We start from the raw sequence: 14,050 nt of genomic DNA on the forward strand, positions 1-14,050 counted from the left end.
AATTGATACCTTAAGGCAAAAAAACTTTGCTAAAATTTATACTTTCATAACTTTTTACGGCACTTGAAATTTTATATCCCAAAGGAGTAACTTCGGCATTTTCCGCTCGACCTCGTTTGCATAACAAAAGCTCCTCTTGGCATGCGCATTCATTGAGCAACTGATAACTCAGTTCAACAGAGGATAGTTTCAACGTGCGGGAGAATACCGTAACTGACAGTTCACAAATAATCGGGTATGTGTCTTAATTTTTATTTTGATGATTAGAAACAGTCTAAATACTTGGTTGAATTGATTTTTGTCATATGTTATTTAAAAATTAATGTGTTTCCACCGGCGTTTTCTTTGACCCATTTGGTAAGGAGTGTACGCTATTCAATGGATACCAGAAATTCAATGAAAAATACTTATAATGACACTGACAGTCATTTTTTACCACACTATTTTGATTGACAATAATTATTTCACGTAAAAATAATCTTTTTATGACGAGTTTGATTTATATTTTTTGTTTTTTCTGCGAAACACGGATAAGTAAGCGGCACATGTATGTGCACGATTTCAGTGAGTCTGCGCCAACTCAGATCTAAGAAATTCCTTTGTCCCAAAATAGGAAAAGCAAGTGAACCGTGACCTCAGTGGTCAGTGACATGATTAGTACACAGGTGTCGTATTCATTGACAAGTACATATCACTTGAATCCCTTTTACGAGGATTCACAACTGTTAGTGGTAAGACCAGGGAATGACACTTTGGATATAATTTAAAAGAGTGAGGAAACGAAACGTGAATTTTGTATTAATATTTAGGACTTTCATGATTTTCTTTTGAGGTAAATTAATTAATTTTATCTATATTAAATTTAGTATAATTTAATTTTAAAAATTTGATACTTGTGATTAGTTCATGATGTCATAAACACACAGGAACTGAGTATTGAACAGGAAAGAATTGAATGAAGGGCTTTGATGGTAGATACAATGTCACAGCAAACACCAGTTTCTGAAGTACTGTGTATTACATATTTTTAATTTATCATTATCTGACATGTGTGATAATTTGCAAAGGAAAATTATGTAGAACTTTATAAAATCTTTAAATTAGCTTTGATCAAAGTGATAGACTGAATATGTACTCGTTTGACAGGGACTTGTTAAATGCAGTCATTTGATATTGATTTATTTCTATTTATGAGATCTTTCTCCTCAGTGAGAATTCCCAGTAAGTCAACTACCGCAGTGAACTTTAGTTACCTACCATGTACCTTCTAAGTGTGACAGCGTTCTTTGACCTAAATATGTATATGAGTGACATTTTTTAAATAGTGACACATTTTTTTTTTTTCAGTGACAGAAAGATGTTCAGTTTTCATAAACCCAAAATATACAGAAGCATTAATGGATGCTGTATTTGTCGAGCCAAGTCCTCCAGTTCACGATTCACAGACAGTAAAAGATATGAATGTGAATTTGAAAAGTGCTTCCGTATTCGTGAAAAGAGGGCAGGGGAGATATGCAATGCATGTGTCCTGTTGGTAAAAAGGTGGAAGAAGTTACCAGAAGGAACCAGCAGACATTGGCACCATGTGAGTTTGATTTAGTCAATAGCATTTTTGTGTGAGTGGGTGTCTATACAAATAGGCACACCCAGGGTATTACCTTTAACAAGTTTAAACTCCATGGTCTATTCCGATAAGTAGGTCAACTTGTTATCAAGAATTCGCTTTTCCTTTTTTGCACTGCCTGTCTCCTAGCTGTCTGGGCATGAATTCTTTTTGCTAATAACATTTAATAGGTCAAACATCTATTTATATACTATGGTTTACTCACAAATGTCTAATTCAGGAAAACTGTTTCCCCCCAATGAAAAAAAAAGACTTTTGAATTAATTTTAGAATTTACCTTTTTGTGTAAGAACATTAAGTGCATTGTATAAATTCTGGCTGGCATGCCATTTGAATAATGCACTTGTCGACATTTGACGAACTACTCTGCAGAAAAGTATCTCAGTTTGTGAATACGATATGCTGACTTATGCAGCTAGGTTTTTTCAATAGTTATGGGAAATGGAGATATTCGAAGTTCAAAGTTATGACTCATTTGATGAAATTAGAAGCCAAGAGGTTTTAAAAATATACTTATTTTTGAAATTTTTGTGTGGGAGTACAGACTGCCACATTATCAGACAGGGGACTCAGTTCAAACCAGAGAGAATCGATTTTGTTTTCCCTGTTCGATCAGACCGTTTACCTGATCTGTGAAATAACACATGAATATGATACTGTGATTTTGTGAAGTGTTGTGACACACATTCCTTTGTGACTCACGATTCCTCCACAGAATGGAAGAGTGTCTAATTATTAATTAATCAGCTGATATCTACAGCTTTATTCTGTAATGTTATCCCAACAGATGTGTGTGTAATACAAAAATGTAGGTCATTGATTGGAGTGTTACATAGTTTATGAAAGGCAAAACATTACCATATGTGATGTGTGTGGGTCTTCATTGAGTTGATAAGTTAGGAGATTCTTTTCATCTCTGTTCTGTGCTTTTAGGCTAAACAAATATTGATCGCAGCCTGAAGTCAATTAAGTTTCCCCAAGGGTATTACAAGAGCTAGAATAATGTAGGAAGAATATTTTTTGAAAAAGATGAGATAAGTGTTTAACCAGATCAGTGGATTAGGTTAATGAGTTCATTGATCTTGTTAGTCGTTTGTTAGAAGGCCTTCTATAAGGCTGCCATGTGGTTATGTTAGTGCTAGAACTTTGACCTGTGACCTGGGGGTAGTATTTGACAAGGTGTGTGCAGGTATTTGTAGCCAGTCTGACAGGTTACCCTACCCACAAATCACTTAATATGTCCACTCAGGACATTTATCACACAGTTACATTTTTATAATATTTTGCCTCCAGCAGCCCAAATTACTAGAACATGCCATGACATCAAAATAAAAAAAATCATGTTTTGAACTGCAGGGTTTTGTATGGTATGAGGAAAAAGAAGCACTCCCATTGATATTAAATGAAAAACACAAACAGGAAAGGGCACAAGTACAATTCAGAGCTAACTCCTGAACAAAATGTCACTGTAATCTTACAGACCATTTGCCTAAGAAATAGTAATAAAGACTAACTAAGTTACCTAAAATGTAGTCACATGATGTGTGCTTCCCATCGGTCCAAATGTGATTTATTTTTCTGAGTATTACCGATCAAAATTCAGGAAGTAATGTAATCATTAACATGTTGATAAGTGAAGGGGGTCATCATAGTTTCCCAGTATATCATGATAACTTTGATCAATAATACAATACTAAAAAGTATAGATAACATTCTAACAAAGGTAGATTTTTTCTGTCCGATTGTTGAGGGGAAGTGTCCTTTAGAACTAGTGTGAAGATCCGCTAGGTCAATGACTTAATGTTACGGCTCAGACTTAATGAGATAAAAGTGTATATATATGCAGTAGTTCATGCTTTCTTAAGTTGGCATTGTTTATTTGATAGAGTTCCTTTACTGGCCTATATTTTATAGAAAACTATATGGGATTTAATGTAATAATCAATGTTTTAATCATGCAGGCAATGACCGGATAGTCAATAAAACATGCACTCCTCACAAAAAAAATCCCTCCTTCATTAATATAATCGGTTACTGACAGCAAGTCAGCTGTGAATGTGCTTAGTACAGCCCCGAACGTCACGGGAAGAATTCATTTTGCAATTGAATGGATTGATGGGGTAAAGAACCTCATGGACTGACACGGCGACCTGGCCAATGTTCGATATGATTCGCTGGTTCTAGCCAGAAGCTTAGAAGTACAGGCACCACTCTCCCACTCTGTGTCTTCTCTTTTGTCTAATTATTAAATTGATTGTGTGTTCCAAAGTAGATACTTTTTTAATTTTATATAAGCAAATGAACAAATTCATTGTCCTTAAAAATTACCAGAGCATGACTGGAGGTCGGAATTATTTAATTGACATATAACAGAGAGAAGAAACGTGTTTGATTTTGTGCTTTATTACTGTAACAAATGAAGTGTATTTGAATAGGTAGTGCCTTGTTAATTATTTTTCATCAAGATATTGTAGTCTAAGTGGTGACATCAGTAATGATACCTATCATTTGTATGTTTGTAGGTGGTGGACGCAAGAGCAGGCCCAGGAATTAAGTCCTCAATGAAGATTAAGAACAACAAGAGCCCCACCAGCAGTAAATACAAGTCTCCACTCAAGTCCAAGAAGCTCTACCCTAACAGCATTCCCAGCTCTCTATATGACATCTCAGGTACGAGAATCATGTCAAAACACCCCCCCTCCTCCCTCCCAACATTCCCTCTCTATCATACAGTTACATCAAACAACTACTCTATCTCCATAATATCTCTGGTTCAGTCATGAAACTCTTCACCACACTGCTTGTATAGCTTGTGTGGTTCCATTCCTTCTCAGTGAATCATAAATAATATTAGCTTGGAAAAACTTATCATTTTTAAAGTTGAAAACAAACACCAAAGGTATATCCATATATTTTACAGAAATATGTATCCCTCTTTTCTTTGCACTTGTTTCAAGGTCAAGAAAGGTTGTGATGTTTACTGTCTTTACCAGGATTTACTTTTCTGTGTTATTGACTAAGGACCACAATGAAGTTTTGTCCTTGTCAAATGTCACTGTAACAAATTGATTTAAACACTTAGGTAAACCATGATTTCTTTTTTTCTCAACTGCAGTAAACACTTTAAATTAATTGATTAGCACATGGTTTATAACAGTATCATTGTCTGATAACTGCGTTCTAATATGCAAATGATTAACTAGGACACAGACAAATTGATGAAATGGTATATCAAACCTCCTCGATTACCACTAATGTGGTATTCAGAATACCCACAGTGGGTTGACCAAGTTCATTTATGAATTAATTATCCTATCTGGAGGATGCCATTAGATATCCTTCTGGCATGAAGACAGACAATCACAAAGCACCCTCATGCCCACCCCCTCTTCTTTTATTTCAGCTTACAATTATCTTCCATCCCATTGACAAATATATGTATTACATGCATACATTGTGTGCATTGCATACTGTGTAAAAGAATGTTTTTTTATGATGTCTAATTATGAGTGTATTTGTAACTTACAAGCCACAGATTTTTGTGTCCATTTTGACCAAAGGAAATGCTGTTTATCCATTTGACATCCTCTTAAATTGTGTACATAGTATTTTTTTAAACGGCCATTGGGAAGTGAAATTTAAGTACTTAAATGAAGCATTGATTTATTTGCAGTTTATGAGCAATTTGATCCAATTTTTCCTGACCCAGGTTCCCATCAAGTACCACAAAATCATTACGAGTATTGATCCTTATACTCTGTTTGAGTGTGGTTAGCTTCCAAAAAGTAACAGACAATACCTTAAAGCTTGTTAAAATTGATTTTTCTCTTTATGAAGCTGAACAAAGAATCTAGGTCAGCTAGCAGTAGGTTCTGGTCTCCCAGACTAGGACGGAGCTCTGAAAGTGGGCTGAACACTAGATATTTGACATATTCACATTCTTTTGATCCTTTTCTCACACATGTTGTTAAAGAGTAAAAGGGTGTCAGACTTATTAAATCAAACAAAGAAAAGAGAAATTTTGCATTATTACCAGTAAAAAAAAAGTGAAAAATATACTTTACACATAGATTTAATAGTGTCACATGAAGGAGTACAGATTTAGTCATCTACCTTTGACTCATTTGATGTATGGTTATTGTGAAGGTGCAATAGCAAGTTTAGTATGACGTAGGCTAGAGAGGGTTAAAACAGGAATCAGGATGGATTTAGGTTTTACTAATCTTGTCTGACAAGCTTGTGTATGGAGACTTCCTGCTGTGTAGCATATGGTCAGTGTGTGTGTCTGCAGGATATTCATCAGCTGATTAGCAGATCAGCTGATTACCCCCCACCCCCACACCTTGCCTTTTATAGTAATTCCCATGTCTTCAATGACCCACATACTTTTACTCTGTCTTACTTTGCAAATTCCTGTTAACATCTGCTGTTTTTAATTCTTTGTTTGAGCTATCTTGTGGAGAGGGGTCTTTTATTGTGTAAGAATCAGGTGTATGTATGTGTGTATGTTATCCCCTGGGGTAATTTTTTTTTTCCAGTATAGGGAGATGAGAGGTGCTAGCTGAGCAAGAGCATTTCATAATAAGATACTGAATGAAGATCTGATCAAAATGGTTCCAAGTGTGTTTTCAACAGAATATTTTTTTTTGTGTTGTCAAGATTTGAACAGATGTTTATGTTTGGTGGCTTACAGCTGGTTACTCATCTATAAAAGCTTTAATGTGCTAAAGAAGTTCTCCTCCATAATTAAATTAGCTGGGAAAAGAGCAAATACAAATATTTGGAAAAAGTAATTTCATGTGCAAAAAAATCTTTCTTTTATAAACCTATGGTTTGAATATTTTTATTTGGTATGGAATTTGCTGCATATTAGTATATAGATTTGTTTTTCATTTGTTCATTGCTTTAAAAAATATTTTAAAAAGCATTGATGGAGGGGGAGAAGGGTATGTTATGAAAATGCTTTCTAAAGGTAAAATTGTACTTCAAAATACTGTCAGGTTAAATCTATGAGACTTGTTAAATTATCTTAAGCTTCAACATATTAAATGAAGATATGGTCAACTTCAACATATTGCACCTTGGTCAATGTATGGTCAAAAGTTCAGCACAGGTCAGGTATTTTATACTAAATCTGACCTAATTACACACAGAAGGAATCTAACTGTCAGTGCAGAGCTAGGGAGCAGAGCTCTAAACTTGACCCCCATTGGTTTATTTTTCCTCTCTTTCAACTATTTCCTGTCCATGTGGCATTCCAACATTTGGTCATTTTCTGAGTTCTCCTGTAGACTTGAGGTTAAATGGTTCAGAACTATCTACTAGGGAATTGGCCATAAACATTGATTTGACCAGATGTGACCTGGGTATACTCAGTATAGGCCCCGGACAGTCTGATAGAAATTCTATATATACTGAGTATTTATTGGTCAGTTATCTGGTGTCAGGAGGTTATGTTTGTACATGACTGTTTAATAGGGAATGTTGGAGAGCCCAGGGATAACAAAGGAGGCACGCAGGTACACTGTCTGTTGGTTACTCTCTGATTGGTTAATGATATAACCCGACAAATGGAAATCAATAGAGTATTAGCACACCAGGGGATTGTTTCAGACTCCAGTATGCAGCTTTGATTACATTATTACATGAATGCAATACCTTAGAAGTGTTTTTTTGTAATACCTTTGAATAAAAGTTCACAAATATTCATGAGCATCTGCACTGAAATAATAAAAGATGAATTTTAACTTCAAAAGAACTGATCATTTACAGGATGAGTGAATTGACAAGGTGATTTTAATTTCTGAATATTGTGGTTAAGAGTCCTAATGGCTGGGTTAATCAAGCGTTTGATCTGACACTTTGTAGTGAATGAAGATAGCTGTGACAAAGATGAGTTTGAGGGCAGTGAGAGTGAGGAATCGGAGCCGGAGGAGAGTCAGGAGAATTGTCAGCGTAAGAATAAAAGGAAGCAGACCGACCCACGCATCAGTCCATTCCTCGATCTCAGCTACTGGAAAAAGTAGGGCACAAATTAATAAAATATAACAAAGCCTTGACTTGAGAAAGAAGCTATGGTTCATAAATATTTATATTCCTTTATACTTAAGATAATGCATCAAAAATTTATGTACCCATACATTAAAAGCACATATACATAAAATGATCTGTTAAATAAATGTAGAAAAGAAATTCACCAAATACTTTAGATATTTTTTTTTTCACCTGGAATCATATTTCTGTTTTTGGTATTTCAGGACAGAAGTCTGCTGTGGCACAATATTCAAGGGACTGAATGGTGAGGTCTTGGTGGACCCCCAGCTATTACACCCCTGCTTCAGCTGCCACAAGAACAGGAACCGCCGCGGTGGAGAGATCAGGCGGAGCCAGTCCACGGACGATACCGAGAGCAATTCCAGTACAAACAGCTTCGGAGAAACGGAATTCCTGGACACCTCCTGTGTGGAGAATGATATGGACAGTATACCGTCACTGGAAAACAGTGCTGCGCTCTCTCTTACAGAGTTCAAGTGTTCAGATGCATTCGCCCAACCTCCACCCCTAGCCATGGAGTGTTAAATCACAGTGAACTTAGTCTCTGCAAAATGATCTATCTCTCCATGGTGGATATTATTATCTTGCCAAGAAGTGCAGCAAAAATTTTGAAATATCAGTGTTGAAAATGGATGAGTGTTTGTATTTATGTGTGTAGTGAAAGTGAGAATTAATTTATTTAATTTTGTGCAAAAAATTGGACAAATGGTGCATAAAAGTGTGAATGATGGTTTAAGTGAAATTTTAAAGAATAAAGATCTGTATGATTATAAACCTATACTCAAGAACTGAGAGCCTTTAGTGTATAAAGGTGAACTATTTGATTCCAGACCAAAGTGGCTTGACGGCTCTAGTCAGGACATTTATAGTCGTAGAAGCCTTCGCCTTGGGAAGTCAACACATAACAATGACCTTGTGATCCACAGTGATCTATTACATGGATACATGCAGCAAATGATGCAGCAGCGATGAGAAAATTTCCACAATGCAGTGAATGCCTGATGAAAGTGTTTCGATTACTTATTGCCAAAATGCTCATTTATATATGTTACATACCATATATATATATTACAAGGACTTTTTACAACCAAATTTTACTCTGTAATTTGATACTGATATTTTTATTAGTACACTTGTACCTAACGTAATATTAATTATATATCCCATCATCATCAGGCATTTTTTCTCTGTTGTTTCCATGGTAATTTTAACAACACAGTTCATGGTCATCCACATTTGTGTTTTTGGACATAGTGGTCATGAAAAAAGGGAAAGTAACATTTTTATTGTATTTTTTTTTAAAAATATGAAGGTCACTTTTATGATGTTTCAATTTACCACTGACAAGTTCCAATATCGCACAAAAATAAATGTCCTCGTCATTGTGGAAATGAAATGTCATAAAAATGATGTTATAATATATTTATTATTATTTATAACATGGTACTGATGTGCCAAGTACTTGTATATATTGTTGTATAAAGTTATTTGTCAATCATTATTTATTTGCAAAGGAAATATCCCACATGCAATTTATTGTTTTTTTCTTGCTGTTCAAACATTTGGTTGTTCTTCTCTTGTCCCATTACAATACTCAACCAAAGAACATTTCACAGAAGGGGTCAAAATTGGAGATTAATGCACTAGGGTCAAAATTGAAGATTAATGCACTAGGGTCAAAATTGGAGATTAACTGTACTGGATTTAATCAATTCAAATGAACGCTTGTAATTTATTTTTGATGAAAAATTATTTTATTTCCTTTTTTTAGTTAAAACATCAACAACTCTTAACCGTATTTTGTATTGCTTTACTTCTTGCTTTATATAAATACAATTGTAAGATTTTTTATCCAGGAAGACTTGAGTTAAAAAGAAAATATTTCATTGGAGGATCTACTATGGGGAAGTTATGATTTTAACCTTGTAAGGAAGTTACGGCTACAGTAAATTATTCTGCTTTCATACATTTCTTATTTTGCAAAACATTTTGAATGTGTTTTTGACACAAGTTTGTCATTTTCACCTTTATACATTTATTGCAAGGCATTATATGCACAGTTTATCATCTGGTGCTGTCATTTTTTTTTATTATTTGAACATTCAGAGTTGCTTTTAATGACCACCGCAAACCCCCTAGATATAAAATCAGGTGTTTTTTTTCTTATGTTAATTAAGATTCATTTTGTACAGGTGCATATCACTTAGAGTGTTGTAATGTTAGGATATGAGTGTTGATTCCTGTGATTAGACTGACCGGTGTAAATAAATTTGGCCAGAAATCATTTGCTCAGTTGTAATCTCGGCATCTTTCAGGAAAAAAAGGTCTCTTTTTGTAAAACTTTTAGAATCAGGAAGGTTTTGAATTCCATTGCACTCCCTCCCCAAAAATCTGACACTGGGCAAATGATTTTAGTATAATATATATTGTATAAATGTAGTGTGTGTTGTACAACCCTGTTATGTAATTTATATAATTAACAGATAATTGATTTCTGTGGTTCGCTATATGAAACCTGAAAAATGACTTTCCTTTGGAAAATTTTAATTAATGAACAACACATTACGCATTGGAAGAAAAAGTGTATCTTGTTAAGTTTTGTGGTCGCTATTTACAGAAAGAGTTTAAGCGATCTTAATGTTTCATTATGTCAGATATTTATAGAGTCAGATATATTAATATTCGTAGTTATAAATAGAATGCATGTCTTTCTTAATATTCTTACCTCTAGAAAATATAACCTATTGTTGTCACATGTTGAATGTAGGAGGAGGATCCAAGAATTTCTCAAAAATAGTCAAGAGAATTTTGGCAGTTTATCATTGTGTGTACAAAGTTTTGAAAATTGGTGATATATTTCAATTTCTGAACAAATGAATGTTGGATCTTTCTCTTATTATTTTCCAAACTCGTTGATGAGATGTTCACACCAGTCACATGTGTATACTTGACCTACAGGATATGAAATATTTCCCCCACATCATAGTTTGGATGGCCCTTTTTTCCCCATTGAAACTATATGCATGTTGTACTTAATTAACCTTTATCATTTATATCTAAATATGGGAAAAAATGGAGTAAGGTTCCATGTTTTGACAAAGTAAAATGTCTGTGTGCTAGCTGAATCTACATTTCTCAGCTTTTTGATGAGCGTGGATGAGATTTGCTTTATTTTCCTTTGATTTAATCAGGGATATATTTTTTTCTCAGGGTAAATTCCCCAGTAATTGTTTGAGTTGCATTATCATTGTGTCAGTCTGTCTGACTGTTTTTTTATGATTATTTAAGTGTAGAACTTAATTCTTCCCCTCTTTTTATATTGAAAAAAAGCAAATGTTGCCAACTATTTATATTTATACTTTTTAAGTAATTATGAAATGAACAAAAAAAAAAATATCATTGAGTTGCTAAAGCAGCCCCTGCCATTGCCACATGTGACAATGTGACTTATGAGTGTTTATGACTGGCATCAAATGCAGGCATAGAAGATTCATCTTTCATTACTTCATGTTGAGATGTTTTTATCAAGGTCAAACCTGTTCCTGTCAAGGACACTGCCACATGGAACGCAAGCCAATAAAAACCTCAACATTTTTTTTATATATATATAATAATGTGTAAGTGTTCTCCATGAATACATTGACTGATCTCAATATTTATATATTGTGTATGCATGACAAAACACTATACTTGAATGCTTTTTTTGACGTGTAAACAGTAGACCCCATTAAGGGCCAGTAAGTAATATAATACAATGATAATCTGTCCAGAATATGTTCATAATATAATGTATGTTTTTTTCCTCCCTTTTTTATCAATATGTATAAATTGCTTGTGATTTTTTGCTTTTTATAGTGTAAAGGTTTGTGTTTGATCTTTTTTTTCTGAGTCGCTCAAATATTCACTGTAGGCAGAATTACACATTGACTGTTCTTAATTTTGGTATAGGGAAAAAACCAAAACGAGGAGTTTACAATTTATTTTTAAGGTCTACCTCAGAGATGTCCAGAACAATGTATAACTTGATGATTGTCTAATGTTGTATGTTGAGTTCTGGGGGACAATTAACTGATTTAGTCACATACTTATTTAATCTGTCCTGTAGATGTAAAAGAAGCGAAGGAAACATTTTGTATTCAGATCCATGGTGTGGGTTGTTTATTTGGTGCATCTCTGATTTACATTACTTTATTTGTCTTCCACTGTTGAGAAAAGAAAACATGACTGACATCGAACACTCTTTTTTCAAAATTCTTGACATTTAGAACTTTTTTTTAGTTGATATTTGTTTCTGCCTAGAAACAAGGCACTGATGGGATAAATGTAACTTTTGTAAAGTCGACATACAAAAAGGGGGAGGGGGTAACTCAGTAATGTCACATAACTCCTCAAAATGTTTCCCTCCATTTTAACTATATCATGACAGATTGTTACCAAATGCCAGTATATAAGTTAGAGACATTCCGAAGTGACCAGTGTGACGGAATATTTCTGTGTCCTCTCATTTGTACATTACATTATTAAAGCATTGTATTGAAAATAAATCTTTCTGTCTTGTTATAATTTCTAACTGATGAGTCAGGCAACTAGGTCAACAAAACGTCTGGGATTTAGGGAATTTAGGTCACACAGCCGCTAGTGCTGAATCTGCAGATAGCAGCTCTTCCACTATACACCCGTCTTACAATAAGTAGCCAACGGAGCGATCAGTCACACGTCTTATATGTTGGCATTGTTTTCTGGGGTCCTCATTAAGTATCTGTAAAATGGTAGTTTCTTTGTCTCGGGTATCAGGAACACATCTGATTGTCATATAGAATATCGATAAAGCGTGAAACATTGTAGAACGGGGCACCGGGCACCAGTTACGATCAAGGCGTGACCCAGATTCTGTACTTTATCGTCCTGATATTCTGATAAAATTGCAAGCGCGTGCTTTCTCATCATGAAACAATCCACGTGTTTTTGTTCGAATACGTGAATGAAATTATTCTGTGAATATTGACTATTTTCGCTGGCAGTCGTGGCATGCATTTCTGTTAAGTATTGTCTGCGAACTGTGCATCAGAAGGCGATATCGTGCTCCAGCTTAAATTGCTGTTTATTACAGTTCATTTCTGATCTATATTACCTCTACTCAAGGTCGATTGCATCTTCATTCTGGTCTGTTAATTTGATAATTATACTCGAGGGAAATCTATTAGACCGGTATAAGTGCAATTCCCTGGGCGTCAAATTGAAGATATGCATCCAGACTCTTTACGAAAGGGTGTTGCTAAAACGCGGAACGGAAAACGGAACGGAAAACGGAACGGAACGGAAAACGGAAAATATTTCTCAAGCAAATAACAAAGATTCGATATAAATCAGATAACGAGCAATATTCTTGTTGTAAAAGTCACTCCTAATAAAAATTTATTGTAAACTATCATATATTTATGAGTCATACACACATACAAAATGGTACTGAAATTTGACCCCCCCCCCCTCACTTACACACACAAACCATTGGCGTCGGAAGAAAATTGAAAAAATATACCTTCAAAAAAATTTTGGCATCCAAAAAAAAAACAAAGGAAATGTCTATTTCCCGAACTCGAAAATCCTATTTCGTGGCGGGGGGGGGGGGGGGGGGGGGGGGAGTTCGAACTTCAATACCAATTTTTTTTTCCAAACACAACCACTTTCCCCATTCTTAACCTATACTGCAGCGTGTCTGTGGAAAGTGGGAGGGGGGGGGGGGGCTGAACCTACGAAACAATGTTCAATGTTTATACTAAGCATTAGTTAGAATAATCTAACTGTGTCTCGGTACAAGCCCTCACCACATCCGTAGGACAATATCATTTTAACGATAGAACATTCTATCTAACTAAGTATATATTTGGAAAAAAGAGGGCGCTAAGACCCCCCCCCCCCCCCCCCCCCCCGGTTCCGAGGCCTATGCAAACACACACACAAAATTGGATTTTCGTGTTTGGGCAAAGGACATTTCCTCCATTTTTGCTTGTCAAATTTGTTGTATGTTTGTAATTTTTTTTTCTGACCCCCACCCCCACCCCCTCTTTCAATTTGTTTCCAATGTCAATGTCTGTAAAGACAAAAATAACTAGTTATGATATTCAGATTATGCACGCAGTGTCGAATTCGCGAATGATGAAAGAGGGAGTGGCAGTTTCGGGTCTGTGTAGGGACCCACAGCCACTTAAAAAATTGATTTATTAAACCTTATGTATATTTTGGAGTCAAAAAAGAGGGGGGGGGGGGGTCAGACCTATCACAGCTTATAGGACTTTTCTGATGAGTGGGATTTTTTACGGGGTCATTCATAAACAACAACCCCCCCCCCCGCACAACATACAAACATATGTA

At 35.2% G+C, this 14,050-nt stretch overlaps 1 protein-coding gene across 2 annotated transcripts; it reads left to right on the forward strand.

The window, feature by feature from the left end:
* The first annotated feature begins 134 nt into the window (after positions 1-134).
* On the forward strand, positions 135-12,222 carry LOC134254159 (SIN3-HDAC complex-associated factor-like). Of its 2 annotated transcripts, none has more exons than XM_062736702.1 (5): positions 135-235; positions 1,354-1,585; positions 4,147-4,294; positions 7,493-7,646; positions 7,882-12,222. In XM_062736702.1, exons 2-5 carry the CDS (start codon positions 1,358-1,360, stop codon positions 8,201-8,203), a joined length of 852 nt encoding a protein of 283 aa, XP_062592686.1. In that variant the 5' UTR covers positions 135-235; positions 1,354-1,357; the 3' UTR covers positions 8,204-12,222. The 2 variants fall into 2 exon arrangements, with proteins under 2 accessions (XP_062592686.1, XP_062592685.1); XM_062736701.1 differs by having other exon boundaries at positions 164-235; positions 1,348-1,585.
* Positions 12,223-14,050: the final 1,828 nt, after the last annotated feature.

This window comes from Saccostrea cucullata, unplaced genomic scaffold, assembly GCF_032062105.1.
Source record: "Saccostrea cucullata isolate Sc308-1 unplaced genomic scaffold, CSIRO_AGI_Scuc_v1 ctg1362, whole genome shotgun sequence".
Lineage (NCBI taxonomy): Eukaryota > Metazoa > Mollusca > Bivalvia > Ostreida > Ostreidae > Saccostrea > Saccostrea cuccullata.

Bases quoted from the DNA above. Each gene is read 5' to 3' on its own strand.
- LOC134254159 (XM_062736702.1), top strand. From the start codon at position 1,358: ATGTTCAGTTTTCATAAACCCAAAATATACAGAAGCATTAATGGATGC. The intron at 1,586-4,146 runs GTGAGTTTGATT...GTATGTTTGTAG, and splicing joins CCAGCAGACATTGGCACCAT to GTGGTGGACGCAAGAGCAGG. The intron at 4,295-7,492 runs GTACGAGAATCA...GACACTTTGTAG, and splicing joins CTCTCTATATGACATCTCAG to TGAATGAAGATAGCTGTGAC.